The sequence below is a fragment of the Aquarana catesbeiana genome, linkage group LG11 (genome assembly GCF_042186555.1).
Source record: "Aquarana catesbeiana isolate 2022-GZ linkage group LG11, ASM4218655v1, whole genome shotgun sequence".
NCBI lineage: Eukaryota > Metazoa > Chordata > Amphibia > Anura > Ranidae > Aquarana > Aquarana catesbeiana.
The window spans coordinates 256,691,624-256,711,791 of NC_133334.1; the positions used below are offsets into that span (position 1 = coordinate 256,691,624).

At 40.1% G+C, this 20,168-nt stretch overlaps 1 protein-coding gene across 1 annotated transcript in view; it reads right to left on the reverse strand.

Annotated features, from left to right (window-relative positions):
• Positions 1–2,589: 2,589 nt before the first annotated feature.
• The window catches only part of ZNF469 (zinc finger protein 469), a 133,453-nt gene continuing 115,874 nt past the window's right edge, over positions 2,590–20,168 (reverse strand). Inside the window, exon 3 of the mRNA XM_073605710.1 lies at positions 2,590–18,747. Coding sequence (XP_073461811.1) covers positions 6,435–18,545 — 12,111 coding nt within the window. The 5' untranslated portion in view covers positions 18,546–18,747 and the 3' untranslated portion in view covers positions 2,590–6,434. The remainder of the gene's footprint in view (positions 18,748–20,168) is intronic.

Consider the following 20,168-nt stretch of genomic DNA (forward strand, 5'->3'; position numbering starts at 1 on the left):
GGAGTCGCTCCAGAGTCGACTGTGTGTCCATAGACACATAGAGTATGGCTTGGCCCTGCCCCCCGTTCCCTTGTTACTGTCTGTGATTGCAGCAATTGCTCCTGAGCCAATGAGGAGGGAGAGAGTCGCTGCACTCATGCGCATAGCTGAATCAAGATTAGGTCAGGTAAGTATGAGGGGGGGGGGCTGGGGAGGAATCTGAGGAATCCGGTAAGTGAAACAGCATCTTAAGTTTAACTTCAATTAACTCTTGCAGATTAATCAGAAGGTTAAAACCTCTGTAAGGTTTTTATTGCTGTCTGTGCAACCATTTGGAGACTTCTAGTCACTGTAAAGTGATTCAGTTGCTTTCTGTATCAACTAAAGTTACAAAGCATTTCCTGTTCCTAGATAATCCTGTGCCTGAATCCTCATAGCTATATCTGCTGTGTGAGACCATCTAAAGGCCTGATTCACACCTATCCATTTTTAGTGCTTTTTGCATTTTGCAGATTTGCACTACAGTCCATTTAACATGGTTTCCTATGGAACACGTTCTGTAGTGCAAAATGCAAAAAGCACTAAAAATGCATAGGTGTGAATCAGGCCTAAGGCAACACTGCTAATACCTGCTAGCCTCATGGGATCTGAAAATGAGATTTGGTGATGCCACTACTGTGCTGCTCCCTGTTCTGCTTGCTGATAAGAAAGCTGTACCTGATCTGAATTGCAAAGATCTCCTTCTTCATTCATTCTTTGGATCGCTGCTTCCACCCTCTGCTTCTTCAGCATTACCTCACCAATCAAATCCCGTTTCTCTAACAAGATGGTCAACTCACACAAAGACACAATGCAGAACAAAGCCAGTAATGGGGAAAAAGGTTCAGGTTTTGGAGTGCATATAGGCAACACCAGTAACTAGTCCTTTGCTCTCTGCTTGCCTTATTTTTCTGCACAGTTTCCAGAATTCAGGTCTTCTTTAACTGCTTGCTGTCTGGGGCCATTTTTAATTTTTTTTACAAACAAATTAAAATCAGCATTTTTTGTTAGAAAACTACTTAGAACACCCAAACATTAGATATTTTCAGAAAACAGGCCCTAAAAAATTAGGTTGTTGCAATTTTTTGATGACACAAGATATTTTAGCAGCCATTTATCAAATTCAAATTTTTAGGAAAAAAATACACTAAAATGAACCTTAGTGCTCACAAACACAATGGGGGTTATTTACTAAAGGCAAATCCACTGAAAGTGCACTTGGAAGTGAAGTCGCTCTAAATCTAAGGGGTAGATCTGAAATGAGTGGAAGCTCTGCTGATTTTATCATCCAATCATGTGCAAGCTAAAATGCTGTTTTTTATTTTCCTTGCATGTCCCCCTCGGATCTACAGCGACTTTACTTCCAAGTGCACTTTCAAGTGGACTTGCAGTGCAAAGTGGATTTTCCTTTAGTAAATAACCCCCAATGTGACATTGTTCACACGGGGCGTAGTACAGCATACGTATTTCCGAGTGTCATGTTTACCCTCGCGGGGATGTGCAGGTTTCCCAATTCGGATGCAGCGGCTGCACAGACACAGATGCTGCTTCCAATTTGATATCTGTGTGGGTGCACGGCCCCGAATTTAGACAGTGTGCGTTATTTTTATTCTATTTATTTATTTTTTATGAAGATTTTCATTTAGCTTTATTGCTATCACAAGTGGGGTAACAAACCCCCATGTGATAACTTTGCTCAGGTGACAGGTGCTCCTTATAGAGATTCCAGGGACCCCCAATGTCTCCCCTGCTCCCCAAAGCAGCTAATCAAGCACAGGTCATGCTGCTTAAACTAGAATTGACAAAATCAATGTCGTTTATGGCTTCATTATTCACAGAAGTGATTGGGGAATTGACATTCCTCCATCTCCTCTGTATAAAGCTATTATGGCCATTTACTGTGGTACCTGGAGGTACGGGAGAGCCTGGCAACTACTGCGGGCGGCAGCAGGAGGGGGCCTTCTAGATACCATAAAAGTTATTGGGTGGCTGAAGAGCCATTCAGATCACTTGCACTAAATAGGCAGTTGCCGGCTGTAAAGAACAGATACCAAACTTATGGTGGCTGCTGCTGCAGTGGTGGAGTTGTGGATTTGTAGTGGTGAAGCACCCATTGGTTCGCTTGGCTCCCAGGCAGGAGATGCCTGCAGTGCAGGTATAAGTGAAACGTAGATCCATTATGGCTCAGTTCATAGGCCAGGGACTCACCAATCACACCCATGTGATACTTTTTTTTTTTTTCTAGTATTATGCCCAGGTTCACATTGGGCCAATTTGCCAAATCGGCGGCTATTGCCGGCAATGACACTGTCCGAATCAGTGCGATGCCGACTTTGCGGCGCTGCACCGATTCCCAAAAGTAATTCCTGTACTACTTTTGGTGACTTTGGGGGCGATTTCAATAGACATCTGTGCATGAAGCCGCACAGATGTCTGTCAAATTGCCCCCAAAGTCAAACTGCATTACCAGGTTGAAACTGATTTCTAACCCACATCGGTGTGAACTTGGGCTGTATTTTGTTTTGTATTCATCGTCATTTAACATTCCATATACTTGTTACAAATACCATGTTGTTGTTCATCTCATATTTTATTTAACAACAATATAAAGATGCATTTAAGTCATACAAAATAACAATATAAAAATGCATTATGCTCTTTCTGTTTTTTTTTTGTTTTGTTTTTTGTTTTTTTTTGACAAAAATATCAAAATAAAATCTTTTGAATTATTCATTGCACCAAATAAGTAGAATATTTATTTTATACAATACAATGCACTTTAATGATACATATTAACAGGTTAAAGCCTTGTTGTGTGTATGTTTCTCAGAATTCCGTGCAGAAAGCGTACTCTGGTCTCACAAGCTACATCAGTGCCTTAGAACGCTTATGTCTGTTTAGAGGTTTTCAGCTCAACCAGGGTGACTGCACCTGAGTTTTCGTATTTCTCTCTATATAGAAGATACATCTGTATATAGGCATATATAAATCAGATAGAGGGTAGAGTGATTTTCTTTAACACTGTTCCGGCACTGGACAATGAACATTTCAGTTAGTTTTCACATTACTTGAACTATGAAGAAATAGCACCATGGAATTTCATTGTTAAGCTAATTGTTCTGGATTCATGTTACAGTAAGATTGTCAAGCATTTGTTACTATGATAAAGCACACCAAGTCCTTCAAAATCAGGGAGACACCTGCAATGTATGGCAAGGCTAAATTAAAAGTATTAGTCTGCCACATTGTAGATGCTACAAAGGATCACTAGCAGCGGTGGAAAGACAAGTTTATGTTACATATTGTAAAAAAAGGGTAGAAAATACTGATAATGTTTGTTTACAGTGGTCACAGAAACGGCTTACATAAAGAAAAACATTGTATGAAGGTTATGGTCAGATACTTTGTTAAACTATTCAAATTTGTAATTCAATAAGCTGAGAAGGTTCCAGTGACAAACTCCTTCCTACCGTACGTGTGTCGTGAGTCAGAATAGGGTTATTTGACTTATGTGACACAGAACTGTCATCTACATACAAGCCTGTTCAATGCTGAGAGCAGAGCAGATTTGTGTAGTTGTATGTATGTTCCACAAGTCTTAAAAACATTGAGAAAAGTGCACAAGAATGCCAAAAACAGAGGTGGACAAATTTAAAGGAAAATTCGAGAGTCAACTAAATGATTAATTCCGGTAGGGACAATTACATCCCAATCACAGTCTTTTTAAAAAAAATGGACAGAATGGCGAAGAAATAGAATCTCTGGCAAGTTTTTTGTAGTCTGTGTTCCTATTGGGAAAATTTCACCTCATTTCTTGTTGAGACCGGAAGTGATGGCAAATCTCCAGTGGGGTCACAGACTGGAATAAAACACTTTTTCAAAAAAATTGGGAAAGGTTATAACCTCTGTTGGGTTAATAACACTGTCACAGTTTTCCTGTGCCAATGTCATCTGTTTCCCTCATATCACAGGGAACGAAATTGAAGTGAAATGTCCTCAATGGTGCTCACAGAGAGCAATTAAAAACCTGTATTTAAAAAAAAAAAGATTATTCTGGAATTGGGCTTTAAACAATCAGGGAATATTTGTTTCTGTTCACATTGTATGTAGAACACTCGCTTTCAGGTTGAATCACTGTGTTTTTAACCACATCTGATTCACATGACATGTGAACCTGCAGCCTTTTTAATGGATCCCCGGTTCACATATGTGTGGGCCTGGCCACACCGCATTTTTAAAAAGAGTCCGGTACGATTTTGAGGATGGTTCAGGTGTGATTTCCATTGTCATAAACTTTAAAAATTAGCACCTAAATTCATAAACTTTAAAAATTAGCACCTAAATTGCACCTGAACCGCTGAACAAAGTCACACCAGAGGGGGGCTGAAATCCTGCTGTCAAAACCAGACCGTACATATGTGAACCCGGTCTATCAGGCTTCTTTCTCCTTCACTTTAACGGTCAGATATCCCCGGTAGAATTCCCAGGGTCCTCCACATTATAGAATAAGGCTGGCCATACAGTGTAAAATTTCCTTGTACAACTTTCCTTTAGATTTACCAAAACCATATAATTTGAGGTCAAACCTCAACACTTTCAGTTTGTATGCATTAGGCAGGCCCTTGCAGTACATAGTAATGCCCCGTACACACGGTCGGACATTGATCGGACTTTCCGACATCAAAATCCATGAATTTTTTCTGACGGATGTTGGCTCAAACTTGTCTTGCATACACACGGTCACACAAAGTTGTCGGAAAATCCGACCGTTCTGAAAGCGGTGACGTAAAACACGTACGTCGGGACTATAAACGGGGCAGTATCCAATAACTTTCATCTCTTAATTTATTCTGAGCATGCGTGGCACTTTGTGCGTCGGATTTGTGTACACACGATCGGAATTTCCGACAACGGCTTTTGTTGTCGGAAAATTTTAAAGCCTGCTCTCAAACTTTGTGTGTCGGAAATTCCTATGGAAAATGTGTGATGGAGCCTACACATGGTCGGAATTTCCGACAACAAGGTCCTATCACACATTTTCCATTGGAAAATCCTATCGCGTGTACAGGGCATTAATGGTAAAGCTAAATTAAATCGAATAAGAAAATTGTATAATGTATGGCCAGCCTAAACAATTATATAGTACCTTTGGAGTTCCTCTGCTAGAGCGTAACGACTTTGTTATGGCATTTAGTGAAGGATGTGTAGAACAGTATAATGTGGAAGAATTTCTCCTTTCTAGCCTCTTAGTTATAGAAGTGACCAGAGGGTAAATGAACCCGGGTATAGAATAATCATAAGGAGTTTATTTTTTATGAAATTGTAATCCGTCTCATTACTGCATAAAGCATACCTCCAGAATCTTAACTGTAAAGTTTATATGTATTTTAGTACCCTTTTTTCAGTCAAAAATGTTTTTGCAAAAAATCTAGTCATCAAAAGTATTGAACATTTTATTTATGTCTGTATTCTGACCCAACCATTCATACATGCATTTGACTTTTAAGTTATTGACTAGAGTGTGTCATCGTAACCAGATAACTAGAAGATACTAAATACATGTCATGATTAATCATGTTGTACCTTAGCGCCATAAATATTTCTTGTTAAACGGTCTGTCCACACAAACCTGACATTGGTAGTTACTGAAGAGTTAACCCACCTAACATTTTATCATGTCTCTGGGACTCCAGTGTTATAGTATTTGCCCTTGAACTTCCAGGCCTAAACACCTGTTGTTGGCCATTACCAGGGGTTCCACTCTCTCTTTTAGATGTTTCATGATTTTTTTCATGATGTGAATATATTAAAAAGAGTAGAAAGAATACACCCAAGGCTGGAACATCCAAGACTGCATGCTAGGTGGGAAAAAGGCCAGGAACTGTGGCAGGAGATCTGTGCCAGAATCCCCCAAGACTAGAGCAAGGGAGGCCAGCAAAGTAGTAGACTGACCCTTTAACTGAATCTTTAAATATATGTTCAAAAGGCAGCATGAAATATAGAGCATTTAACTGATATTTTTAAATATATTTTTTTTGGAAGAGCGTGGGTTTCATTTTTAATATCCAACCTTAACTCTTCAGCTAAAAGAAGTTAATAAGTAAGAAATTATGTACAACAGTAGAAAAAAAAAATAAGCTTTTGACTATTGTCTGTCCAAAGCAATTAAAAAGTTGGTTCAGTAAAATCAAAATACATATAAACATTGCAACATTTGCATAATATCAGGTGCATCAATGTAGATTACAGAACAAAGGGAACTTATTTACAAGGGTGGCAGTGCAAGTTTGGCAAAGCTTAATGGGGAAGATGGGAGCTGCAAAAGAGTAAAAAAGTATATATTTATAAACCTTGTAATTCAGGTTTTTTTTTCCCCCTTGATTGGTCAGTTTTCTTCACAAAGGACAGGTATCACGTCATTCGGTTATATCCCTTCTTAGAGGAATTTTAAAGCTAGTTATTTTTTGACCAAAAAGTTGACTTAGCAAATTGTTCTGTGATTCAGCTGTCCTGTAATTTGGTGGCTCAGTGGGTTTTGTATTTGCCCCCAACCTCCGTTTGTGAGGGGGGCCATTCATGGACAGAGGAGAGCTTTTAGGGGTATATGTGTGTAGACTTTTTGTAAGAAGAGCTCTTTTGCTTTTGTACTCTCCATTGCTTGATGCAGCATTCACTTTCTTTTGATTATGTGTATCTAACACAGTCTTTTTAAACTGACCAGTGACACCTCCTGAGTTGAGCCTGTGGTAGGCCCTATTACTCGGAGCCTCATCTTTAGCATCGGAGAGGCTGTTAACCCAGTCTGTTTTCTTTGCAGCAGCTAAAGACTCACTTTTTCCGGTTATTGCCAGCTTGACCTTTTTTTTCTTTATCTCTCCATCTAAATTCTCTTGTGACCCTGCATTGGTTTTAAGACCAGATATTTTTTGTTCTTTGCACTTCTTCAGGTGGACTTTTGGAGCTGCAGATGCTAACATTTTGTCAGCTGTTTTAAAATCTGTGTTGTTTTTGGATAAGATAACAGTTGGGTCTTTTTTTGTTAACTTTTGCTGGCTGGATGCCATCTCTTTCAAAGTGCAATTGCTGCTGTCTTGAGAGCAGGCAGCCTTGAATTTTAGTGTGGAAGATTTTAATACATTATCACCATTAGATGCTAAAACACTGGTTTGAGTTGGCGATATGCTGTTGAGTTGGTTGACTGACTTATTCTTTTTGGTGAGCTTTTGACCTTTTACTAAGGCATTTGTGTCTGTCACAGGTGACTTCTCTTTAGGGGTATTTGCCACAGTGGCCTGTGCCACATCTTGTGACAGTGACTTTTGTGTATGTTCTTTGGGTTCCTCTGTGACTTCAGGTAGTAAGCTTTTCGGCTCTTTTGAAGTGTCCCCAGGCGATGGCATTACTTTGTTAAATGTAAACGGTTCAGCTGGTTCCTGCAACACCAAATTAGAAGTATCATCCATTTTAAGTTGCAGTATTTGAATATCTGTTTGTTCTTCCTTTTCTACAACTCCTTTTTGTTTTACTTGCTTTTTGGTGTCTGGCTCAGTTACTTTGGAGTTTTTATCATTGTTTATTGGAAAGATTACATTTTTTGCTGCACAGATTGAAGAAGAAAAAGCTATGTCATCATTTAGAATGGGGAGCATCTGTTGGGTTATTTTATCATCTCTTTTCTCAGAAACATTCAGCTCACAGGGTACAGGAGACAAATGGCATAACTCATCATTAAATGTGATTGGTTCTTCCTTCCCTTCAGCAAAGAGCTCAGGAGCTTCCAGTATCATCTCTTCTGTTTTCACCGAATTCTCATTTACAGGGCTTTCCTCTGACTCTTTATCAAAGAACACACCAGGTGATAGCATTGGGTACTGAGGGGGCTCACCGGCATCTGGCAAATCAATAGAAATATCAGAATAATTTGACAACTTTGGCTTTTTAGATGGTGGCATACATTCGTATTCTGGGGAATCTATCACTTTTTCTTTCACCTCTTTTCCAGTCGTGGTCGGCCTTGTTACCCCCCTAAATTTGAATGTCAAGCTTCCACCAATCAGGTGCTTTTCCATATGTCTGTCGTATTGTTCTTTCTTAGAAAACGTGTAGTTGCATGTGCTACATATAAAAGATTTCTTGATCACATGCATAACATCCGCACAGAGTTCACATGCATAGAGGGTGGTGTGCTTTATTTCAGATTTCTCTGTCAGTTGGTGCTCATTAGTAAGATGACTTCTCAGGTCCTGCACTTCTTGGTAAGATTTAGGACATCGATGACACAGGAAGATTTTTTGCAAACTGTGAACAACAAGGTGTCTTTGCAATTTAAATGGTTTGGGGAACTGCTTTCCGCAGTGATGACAATCCCTAGATGGGTCTTTGCAGTGTGGATGCATACTTGCATTTTTGTGTATTGTATCGCTCTTGTGAGAACTGTCCAGTGGGGGGTTGATGGGCAGCTTTGGAGCTGGTGGTACCACTTGAACACTGCTTTCTGATTCTTTCTCAATAACTACCTCATCTTCTTCCTTGTGCTCTTTTGGTTCTTGCCTTTTAACCACTGGGCTTTTTTCATCAATCTCTGTGTTTTTTGATGACTTAGTGGGTGTTCTATATATAAAGGTGCTCAAAAATGTTCTTACCATGCTCTCTTCTCCAAAACACCCTGGAATCCCCATGACTGATTTTTGAGCTTGGCCTTTCCTTGCAAACTGAGTGGCATGTTCCCTCAGATGCTCATTGTACATCCATACGTCAGAGATTTCTTTCAGGCACATTCCACAGATCCAGAGACCTGCCTTGTTTTTTGCATGCTTCTCTTTTAAATGATCCCTTAGTTGTTCTCGAGAACTGAACTTGCGCTGGACACACATATAACAGGTGGGAGGAGGAGAAGGGTTATGAGTTAGCTTATGAAAATCTAGCTCCCCCAAAGTCAAGAACCACTGAAAACAGACTTTACACTTGTACTGTTTGTCTTTGCTTTTAATTTTCACATTGTTGCGATTTTTCAACTGCCTCTTTTCGTCAGTTTTACTTTTTGCATGTTTCTTACGTCTTTCTGATTTTTGTGTAACATCTGTTGCATCTGAATCGCACTGGTCAGAGTCATCGCCACATGCACTAAAAAAAGACAGTTCTCTCATGTCAAACTTTGCACTTAGCATCTTCATATCTATTGTGGGAAATTCTGGAAGTCCTGATTCATCATTTGTTTTACAGTCAATGTTTTCTTCCACTTCAGATTCTCTCATTTCTGAGCCAATCTCTGCAGAAAAATCAATGGATTCTTCTGGTGACTTAAAGATGTTTACATGCATTGAGATGTCTGAATCTTGTTCCAGTGGAAGTCGTCTTTCAGCGAGAGATTGTTCATTCATGTTTTCTGGTTTACTCTGATGCACAAAAGACAGAATTTTCTCATCTACATCCATACCTTCCTCTAGGAGACAGGGCTGGTTGTATTGTGCAAGATGCTCTGTTTGGGCAGAAGAATTAATTCCCAAAGATGAAGAATCCCCAGGAATGGATCTATAATCACATGAGTAGTGGATTTGTGAGGAGTGGCAGTGGTCACCCTTTTCTTCTTGTCTGAAATCTGTTTCAAAGGGTGAAGTTTGTCTTTTGCTTCTCTTTCCATATACACGTGTACACTTTCTTCTAATGAAGTGATCATCTCTGGGAAAGAGTTGGGAAAAGGAGTTATCGTCGTCAAACAAGCTATGAAGATCTGTCACTGTTTCCTTAGGTAAATTGGAACCTTGGACATCATTTTTAACATTGGAATGCTCTAGAGTGTTTACCTGCTCCTCTGCGCTACTTATCAAATTCTGGCCATTTGTCAGCAAGTTATTTATGGGTTGACTTTCACAGCCATTTGTAATGTGTTCAACGTGTCCCTTAATATTATCTGTCCATGTTTGCTCTTGAATTAAAGCTTCTCTGTTCATTTCCATATCTAGCACATCACTTACTAGCTTCTCATCATCATCATCTGTGCTGATAGTGCACATTTTTAACTTGACTTCTTTCAAATCATTTTGCTTCCTTGGCATATTTTTATCTGAAGGCTCTTGCCATTCTGTCTTTTCTTCAGTTGAGTTGAAGCTGTTTGAGTGCCCAATTGCCTTTAGAATGTTTGTTTTCAGGATGTTTAAAACATCATCAGGTGGAACTTGTGAATCTGCACACACTTTATTTTGAGCCTTAACTTTTCTTTTTTTGACTTTGACATTCATTTTCTTTTTGCAGGTGATATCTATACAAGATGTATTGTCAGGTAGTCCATTATTACTTTTCTCTGCTTTGGTTTTTGATGATTCTTCATCTGGCTGAAAAGAGTTGCTTTGGTTTAGGAATTCGGTGATTCTTTGCTGAGGTGTGGTGTCAGTTTGCAGGTTTTGTTTAGTTTCACTGTTGCACTTCCTCTTCCCTATTTTATTTAACACTCCAAGAGTTTTATCACTTGTGGAATCTTTGGATGACATCAGTGAGTTGTTATGTTTAACAGCTTTGTGTCTCGTCAGACCTGGTTTAGAGCGGAAGGATACAAAACATATATCACATGTTAGTGATATTCCAGACAGTTTCTTTTCTTTGATTGGGCTACGCTTTGTTGTAATTCCAATGCTCTGCAAAATTTCTTTGCTCTTGTCACCTTCCAAGATTCGGAGTACACCATCTATGATCGAATGCATATCATTGGTACCCTTTTTTTCAGACTCACTATTAGATATGCTGTTCTGTGTTTCTGATACATTGTTTTTTTCTGGAAGCAAACTTCCAGCTGTATTTTCTGTTGCTTGATGACAGTTGAAATTTACATACTCTGGAGAAGTTATGTTCATTAGATCGCACACCATAACTGTTGAGCTCTTGTCTTCACTTTGGTATGCATGATCAATGACAGGAATGTCTTGTGATTTATTCCAGTCATTCTTAGGGCGCGCTTCCTTGTGATTGCACATTAACGGTTCTACAGAGTTTTGCATGCTTTCAGAAAAAAGTTCAGTATGTAGTGTTGGAAAATTTTGATGGTTTTCTGCAGAATAAATTGGAGGATATGTATCATCTGATTCCATTGACTGACACCCCAGAATTATATCTGCAACAGATTGTACTTGCTGTTGTTTAAAGTGTGGGCAGACCAATTCAGAGCAAAAACATGGACTTAAACCATCTTCAACAACTGGTGTCACAGTGATAGTGTCTTTTGCTGTCAACTGTTTTTGGCTAGCCTCTGTAGATGATGTCCCAATTCCCTCTTCGCTGAGAAATAATGGCATACCTGTAGTTCCCACTGAGTTTTTTTCAGGTAATTGTTCTGATGGACTCATGGCTACACTGGGAAATGCTTGATCAGTGCTACATAAGGGGTCCTTTTCATTTGGGTTTAACTCCTTTTGTGGCGTGTACAGATGTTTTTGCTGTTCTATTGTATCTTTAATTGATTCGACTGTGAGCAAGTCAAAATTCAACAATGATTGCTCTGAAGTTAGTCCAAGGCCATGAAGTTGAGTTCCATATTCATCACTGCTGTTTGGCTGGACATCACTGATATTATGCTGCAAGGTGAAATGAGGAGACTTTTCAGCAAGGTCCGAGACATGGCAGTTACCTTTACTCAGTGTTGAGCTGTGTTCTTGGGTTTTGTTGTTATCTACCAAAAACAGTTCTGTTTCTTCAAGCATATTTATGTCTTGCATATGGTTGTTTGGACATACAAAACCAGAGATCTCTCTGTTCAATCCCTGGTTGCTGTCATCTTTGGGCAGTTGCACTACGTCAATATTTAAAGGAGCTGATGCCAGACATCTAACATCAGGTCTGTCACATGGAGATTCTTGAACACTAAGCATCTTTGATGTAATTATTGAATCAGATGTATATTTTTCTTTATCAGATGTGTTATTGGACCTGTCTGCCATTTTGGTTTTCATAACAAATGAAGATAGTCTATGACCGGGTTCTTCAATAACCTTCACTTCATCTCTGGTGTCAGGTAGAAGATTATCATTATGGTTTCTCACACCCTCTACACCAATGTTAATTACATCTAGGCTGGGACATGCATTATCGAAATGATTTATCTGTTCATCCTCACAGGGCACTTTGTTGATTATGGGTTCTGCAAGCATACCAGAAATTGTGTCTTTGTGCCCAAGCATGTTGACCTCATCATTCTGTGAGGTTTGTATGCCTGATCCTGATAACTGTGTTGCTCCTTTTATCTCTGTCGTTTCTTGATTATTCTCTGATTCTGCTGTAAAAGGTTCTGCACTTTCTAGAATATATGAAGCATCTGTTTCAGCATCTGACTTGTTCTCTGCAGTAATTGAAGCTGACAGTATCACTGGAAAACATGGCATAAGCATCTCTTCCTCATTGTTTTTGGCTGTTCTTGCCACAAAAAGTTGGAGCTGCTGCAATGGATTCTCTGTGGCTTCCTGAGTTGCTGTAGACTTTTCAGGTATTGTGCTCTCCTCTTTCACTAAGACTGGCATATCAAGGAGTACAGACTGTTTATTGTCCTTGTATCCATGTTTGTCTGATGTTTCCTTGTCATCTAGGATTACATGGTCATTGCTATGTGCTGTGTTATTTGCAGTCCATGGAATTGATAGCTTTATTAGTGGATCACACAGATTCGGTTCAGATGTGCTATCATTGTGATCTGGCATTACAGTCATATTTAAATGGGGAGCACTGTCATCTTTCAGATCAAATTCAGACTTAGTTTCAGAAATACTTTGAAAGTGCTCCAGCTCAGGTGGATCATCAAACTGCTCGTCCAGTTTCTGCAGTTTATTTATTAAATTTTCATTGTCATTCTGTTGGCTTTCTTTTTCTGGAGTATCATTTTCTTGGGATTTGGAAAGCAGCGTTTCCGTTGTGTCCATTGTATCATGTAGAAGTTCATGGTCAGAAAAAGTCTGGCATTCCATTTGGTTGGAAAGGCTGGGCAAGTAAACCCCTGAGATCACTGAAGGGGAGCCATGGTTAAGAGACCTTAATTCTTCTGTTAGGCAAACATCACTAGCTGCTGATTGGTACTGGTTGCTGTCTTCTGGAGAACCAAAGGAAGCCAGTGATCTGGTTTGTTCGTGACATTCAATGTTAGAACTAAAAGTATCAAACTGAACTGAACAATCCCAGGGACTTTTTAGATTTTCAGGTGTGTTGTCTTTTACAAGTGGTTGAGAGTCAAGAATGTTGTCTATTTTGGGAGGAGGCACATTACTTTGATTGTTATGATCCTCATTCAGATAAGAATTACTGCTATTCTCAATTTGATTTACCTCCATGTCTGGAAATGGAAGAGAGGAGTCTGTGAGCTCAGAAGTAATATGATGTTCGGCCAGTAATTGAGAAGGTACCTCTTTGTGAGCTTTGTTTGTCTGAAGCTGATTTTCTAGTTCTGTAACCAGCCTTTTAATTTCCAACTCATCCTCTGACTGAACAGTATTTATATATGATGCACTGTAATCAGTAATATTCCTTGAGAGATCTTCAGAAATTTGTTGAGATGGAACAGGCACTTGCTCTGGAGCTTGATTGTCAGTGCCTTGAAATTGAGTAATGTTAGCTGATAATACTGGAGCACCATCCTCAATGAGGTCCCAACTTTTCTCTGGCAAGTACTGTGTGAATGGATGTTCAAAAGGGGTTGGTTTACTAGGTTGGTTAAATTCCATGTAATTGTCCTTTGGTGGCGTTATGTTATTGTACATGGTGGACTCAAAATCGGATATTGGCAGCTCAGCAAATATAGATGAAGCGTCAAATGAAAAACTTGAGGAAACTTTATCAGGAGGATAAGTAGGTATATCTGGGCATTTTTGCTCAAAAGAGTTGATATTGTTGCCATTGCTTTGATTTGCATATATCTGTTCAACATTGATGGCAGCAGGCATTTGGGTTTTAGCAAATATAGTATTAGTGTATAAACCAGGCAAGTCCTCATGTTTATCCCCTGGAAACTGTTCACATTCCGTTCCAAACTCTTTTTGGTTTTGTTGAGGTAAAATATTTACTGTTGAATCCCCACTGAAACAAGAAATGGGTAAAGCAAAGTCTTTATGACCATAGCAAAGTTCTTCGCTTAAATTTTTTACATTATTGTCTGAGCAGGTTGAATTACTTTCAGTGTTAAGCATTTCGGGAATAGAAGATGAAGAGTTAAGTTGTTTCTTCCGGTAGTCAGTATTGTCTGAATTAAAAGTAGACAATTCTTGGGGCACATTATTTATGGCTAATATCAAGTTGGATGTATAATTATTTTGTGATAAGGTGGTAGCTGCCATTGTGTCTTTGTAAGTGCTTAGTTTTGTCTGTCTGCTTTCTTCAAAATTGAGTGCTTCTTTTATTTTGCCGGAGTTATCCACTGTTGGATCTGTGCTTTGCTGTAATGTGTCCTTTTCTTGGTAATGTGTCTCGATATTCATTGTTGATGGAAACACCTTTGAACTTGCAAGTAGGAATTTGGCAGATCCAAACCTTTTGGTCCCTTTGGAAAAGTCTGTTGAGTGAAGTTGGCTATCTGATATATTTTCTCTGTATATGGGCTTGATAAGGTTTCTTTCCAGGTTGGTGTTCTGACCTCTAGCGTTGAAGGTTTTACACCTCAGTGCTGTTTCTTGTTCATTTTCAGAGTCTGTCCTCTCCGTACTTTTAGGGCTAGAGCCAGCTTCACTTGACATACTTGTACTTTGATCACTGCTATTGGATGACTGGCTGCTTCTTCTTCGGATCCTGGTTAAGTTGTCTTTATTTGTACACCTCAGGTCTTTACTTTGGAGCTGGAATCTCGTTGCCTCTCCCATGCGCCAAATGGGCTCTTTTAATTTTTGTCTTCCACCTCTCCCTTGGAGATCCCGGTTTAAGCTATACTTCAGTCTACCATTTGGTTGCATTTTACTAGGTAGTAAATTAGCAGCAGCATCCTCATCGGAATCTGAAATGTAGTCATATTCACCAAAGGGATGGTTTTTGGTTGGTGGAAAAAGTCTTTCTGTCACCAGTGAAAATTGCACATTTTTGTTACTCTTCACTTGTAACTTGTGAAGTTTGTTTTTCTGTTGCACAATTTTGTGTATGAGCTCTTTACTCCAGGTCCCGTTGTGAGGCTTCTTTTTTTTTACATCCTTTAAAGTTGTCTTGCGTGACTTTGGGATGTCCATAGTGGATAAATCTTTTGGGTCATTTTTTCCTTGCTTAAATTCGAAAGGTTTTATAACTTTATCTTCTGTACCTTTAAAATTATTTTTGTTAAAGTTAATTTTCTTTTTTTCCTGTGATGTGAAAAAAGTTTTAATGTCCCCTCTTGTTTGCTGATCACTGTCCTCAGACCTTGTATCTGTAGCGTGTTTACTATTTGTTTCATTATCCACAAAATATGGGTGAGCAGTTCCCACCTCTGCAGATTTTGATACATTTCTCATTTTTATTGAGGTTCCGTGGTTGTAGGAGGCCTCTTTTTCAAAATGTTCAGAATTTTCTTCATAGGCATATGGGACTTGGTTATGGCGTGCATGCTTTTCCTCTGTAACTTCATTTTTTCTGGTGTCCTTAGAATCTTTGTCCTTGTGAGGCTGGCTACATGCATTAGCTTTAGATGAGGCTAGGTCATCATCCACAAAAACATCAATAAAAGTGCTGTCTATTTCAGGGTTGTCCACTTGAAATTCAAGGCCATTCAGTGCTTCTATGATTAGACTATCAAGCTTTGCGTCATCCATTTCCAATGTCTCACAAGCAGTCATAGGCAGCAAATGTGCTGCTCCATTGTGGAAAGTACTGCTTTTTAGAGGATCCTCTTTGGGTTCTCCTTTTGCATCGCAGTCAAGGAGATAATCTTTGTGAAAACCTGCTAACTGGGAATGAAATTCTATTTGTTCTTTGTGATGGGACAAGCCTGGTATTGTTTGAGAAACAGAAGATTTTCTTATGTCTCCACCATGCAGAGTGTCCTTCATCTCATTTTGGAGAGTTGAATTTAAATTACAATACTGCCGGTGCTCCAGAAAGGATGACAGATTTCCAAAATTTTGATCACACTGTTTGCAGGTTAGAAGAACATCAAGCTGATCCAAGTTTGCACTGCTAAGAGAGCTGGCAAGGAAGTGGTGGGAGGCATAGGGAGGTGGGGGTTCACTTTCAAAGCTCTCAAGGCATCCTTTACTTGGTTCACTGGCTAATTTTTGGTATTGGTTCTCTTGTAGGTTTTTAAAAGTTTGTTCATCTTTTGAAGAATCCAATAAGAAGGGGAAATTTTTTGTAAGATCTACTTTGTGATACAGAAAGGAGCCAGAGTTAAGTGGATCATTTGGATGAAAAGATTTATCTGTTTGATGACACGGCTGATGAAAGTATGGAGACGATGTCAGAGTGGGTGGCACTTGGCTCTCCTCTGAGCTTGGATTCACAGGACTATTGGACATAGGTGAAAGAGAAGAGCATGTGCTTCCAGTCACAGGGTTAGTGACTGGGGAAGGAAGTGGAGATTCACAGGGAGATTCAGCTACAAAAGTCTTACCCGACAGTGGTACTGACTGGTTGGAATTATTCCGTGATTGTGGAATTGGTTGGCTAATGCCATACAAAATGCTGTTAGTTCTTGAATCACTTATTTGAGAGTTTGTATCCTTCACACTGTCGTACAACATATCATTGGATGAGCTGTAGCTTTGCCTGCTCATTTCAGACCTTTGAGTGGAACTCCCATCTACCACAATGTGTTTTTTTGCATGATAACCTGGTAAAATCTTTGGCATCATAGTGCTGTTTTGCCAGTCTGAATTACCAAGATTGTATTGGAGTTTTGGGTTCCCGTTGTGCCTGGATAGCTCAATGTGATTTTGGTTTGCTGTGGGTGAAGTAAGGTGAACTTGCTGCCAAGGCATCCTTGGATTTTTCAGTGCCTGTCTAGGGTCAGTTGGCTGGCACTGATAGGGCATTGGGTTTCCAGAAGCATTTGGGTAAGATAAAGAGTTTTGGTCCAGAGGTGGGAAACTGTTGCTACCTGTATCCCAAGTCTGAGGTATTCTGGAAAGGTTTTTATCAAAAGGCACAGATCCTGTGTTTACATTGTTATAGGGCTTATTGGGGAAGTGCACTTTGTTCAAAGAAGTCTGTGGTATATTCCTTCGTAGGGTATTGCCTGGAGTTAGGAGTCTTTGACTGTGTACAAAGTCTTTAGTTGGCTGTTGCCTTTTACTGATTAATGCTGGCACACTGTTATTATGTAAACTAAATTCACTAGAATTAAAAACGGTTTGTTTTTCTTGAAAAGTGCTTTGGGTTTGTTCTATAGCACCAGAGGGAGTTATAGCACCAGATGAAGAAATAGCACCATTGTGTTCAGCCGAGTGTTCGTTCCTTCCTGTGTAGCATGGGGGTGTGGGTGGATGCTGAACCCCCTGCTGTTTATGGAGGAATGGAGATTGCTGGGAAGGTAAACCATAAGTACGGCTGTCCGGCAAAACAGTATTATAGGATCCATTGCCCTGTAGATCCTCTGGTCCTTCTCTTGAGGAGTTTTGGAAGGAGAAAGAATTGTGTGCTACCTGGGAGGCAGCCAGAGAGACATCAACAAAGTCTTGGCTGTTCCCATTATTGCAAAATGTATTCCCATTTGGCTCCTGTAATGGCTGAAATGGATACTGAAATGGCAGCGGTCCAAAGCCATGTGAATCCGATTTGTTGCTTTCTGGATAAGGACATAGCTTTTGGTTTGGAATGGGATACCCGCTGGTCCCAGAATAGAGTTTTTCAGAGGGATGCCACTTGTTTTCATTTGGTTGAAACTCTAAGTAATGTAATTGTCCATTGGAGCTGGATTGGTCATGAAGATTGCCCGGCTGAAGCTTTAGGCCGTGGTGAGTTCTGTTAGCTGGAGCAGTTTGTGAGGTATAGTTTGTGGAGGTCAGATTAGGACTTGGCTCTGGAAGAGAACGACTGAAGTTTAGGTCCTCTTGATGGAGTTCTGCCTCCCTCTCTGGAAGACTTGGAACATGAAAACGATAACTTCCAGAGATTGGTCCATTACTTACTTCTAATTTTTTTGGTGGTGTCACCTTCTGCTGAGGGTAAGCAATCCCAATGGTAGGGTTGGACCTTGCACTATTAAGGCTGAGTCTGTAGAGCTGGTGTTGGCTACGGTCTCCCTTTCCTGACCTTTTATTTTTGTCTTTTCCTCTACTCTTTCCTGTCGGAGACAGCGGACTACTTTTGCCATTAGTCCATGTAGTATCGTTAGAATACTTTGGCCTGTTTTGAAGAGATTTAAAGTCTATTTTACCTGCTTGTTGAGGCCTTATTACAGCCTCGCGCTGGCTACAGGTATCTCTTTCCCTACCATTCAATTGAGATGCTTTGTCAGCATTTAAGGCACTCTCTGAGTTGTCTGACACCCTTCTCGGGTCACTCCCAGCATCCTTCTTGTTGAACTGTTCAAGGGTAGTGTCATTTTCCTTGGAGCTGGGTGTTTTAGCATTGATGGCATACATATGCTTTGTCTCTCCCGTCATGGTACCACTCAGATGAGGTGGGAGGCACTTGGCACACCGGCCACTTTTGTTTTGCTCATGTTCTTCACATAATGATTTTTCCTAGGCCTTCCATGTGAAATCTGGCAGGAGATCAAAAAAGAAGCCCGATCAATGGCATATTCATTCTTGATAGTCAGACTCCAGTGCTGAGATCATCACTTTCAGGATTTCCAGGGTCAGACTGAAATTAAAGAGAAAGAAAAAGGAGTCAGCCAAAATAGTCACATGAATTTTACTAAAGCTTTAAGTACATTTATAAATAAAATTGCCTGGTCTGCTACTGAGAAATTAAGTGAAAGAAGAAGATTTTGAACTGTGTTTGTGTGCTGAGTGCTGCGTGGCATTTAGTTGTCTTATTGTTGCCATACATTTTTCTTGGCAATATACAGATATTGTTCTTGTGTGTGAGAATAAGGCCCAAGCAGAAATGAGAAAAACATTCTAACTCCATGCAGGCAGCCTTATTAGCATCCAAACACAAGACTTCAGTACTGCAGAGCTTAACCATCATGCTACCCTGTTGAATTCTGTATTTTACAGCGGCCCATGGAGAGGCACCATGATTGGGGTGTACAGTTAGATAGATAGACAGAGATCCTATTAAGGCTGGCCATAGGTGCCTTGTTCTTTTTTCGATCAGGCAGTGGGTTTAATGAAAAAAGAAAAAAAATCCTCCATCAACACAAAAGAGGTGGATGAAGAAATGGGGAAGACGTATTCCAACAGCAGGGATCAACTTCTGTTAGGCTGGGTTCACACTAGTGCAAATTGGATGTGGGTTTTTCCCTGCATCTAATTCGCATGACAGGAGATTGTGACCGGCTCTCAGTGGAGCTGGGTCACATATCTTCGGGGTGGCTTGCATAGGAGTCCTGTCCGCCTTTAGCTCCGTTTCAGGGTGGAATTCAGGCAAAAATTTGTCCCTGAAATAGAGAACAGGGACGCACCAGACCCCCTGCTGCGAGCCGCATCCGGCACAAGTGTGAACCCAGCCTCAAATGGACAGCCTGACATGGATCAACAAAAGTTTTTCAACATTCCCATTTTATATCTAACAATCCACTTCTGATGGAAAGGAACGGCCGCAGGGATCACCCAAATTCCAAATCATATACAGACAGCTTAAAGTGTTACTAAACCCAGTAATATGAAAATAGTTAATCTGCGCCCCCCCCCCCCCCCCACAGTCCTCACTGCCTATAAATCTTCTTTTTACATTAAAATACTGCCACTATATACCCTTTTGGATGATCTGTATACCGCGGTTACATGATAAACTGCAGAGTTTCTCCAGTGCTGAGAGTTCAGGAAGGAGATTTTCACTTCAGCCTGTATACACGCCCACGTGTGATGTCAATATCATGTGACCTGGCTATCTCTGAGAACAAGTAACTGTTCTCTCCAGCATAAAGGACACAGCTGAGCATGTACAGATCGGCTACTCTGCCTCTGTTAGCCTGGCCTTCCCCAGATAGACAGTGCAGGAGGGGGAGGATCTGTGCATACAGGATAAAACAGACTTTTTACACAATGCAGAGGATTAACCCCTTAAGTTCCACAGTGAGTATAACAAGCATGCTATGATCCTAGAATTGTTAATGA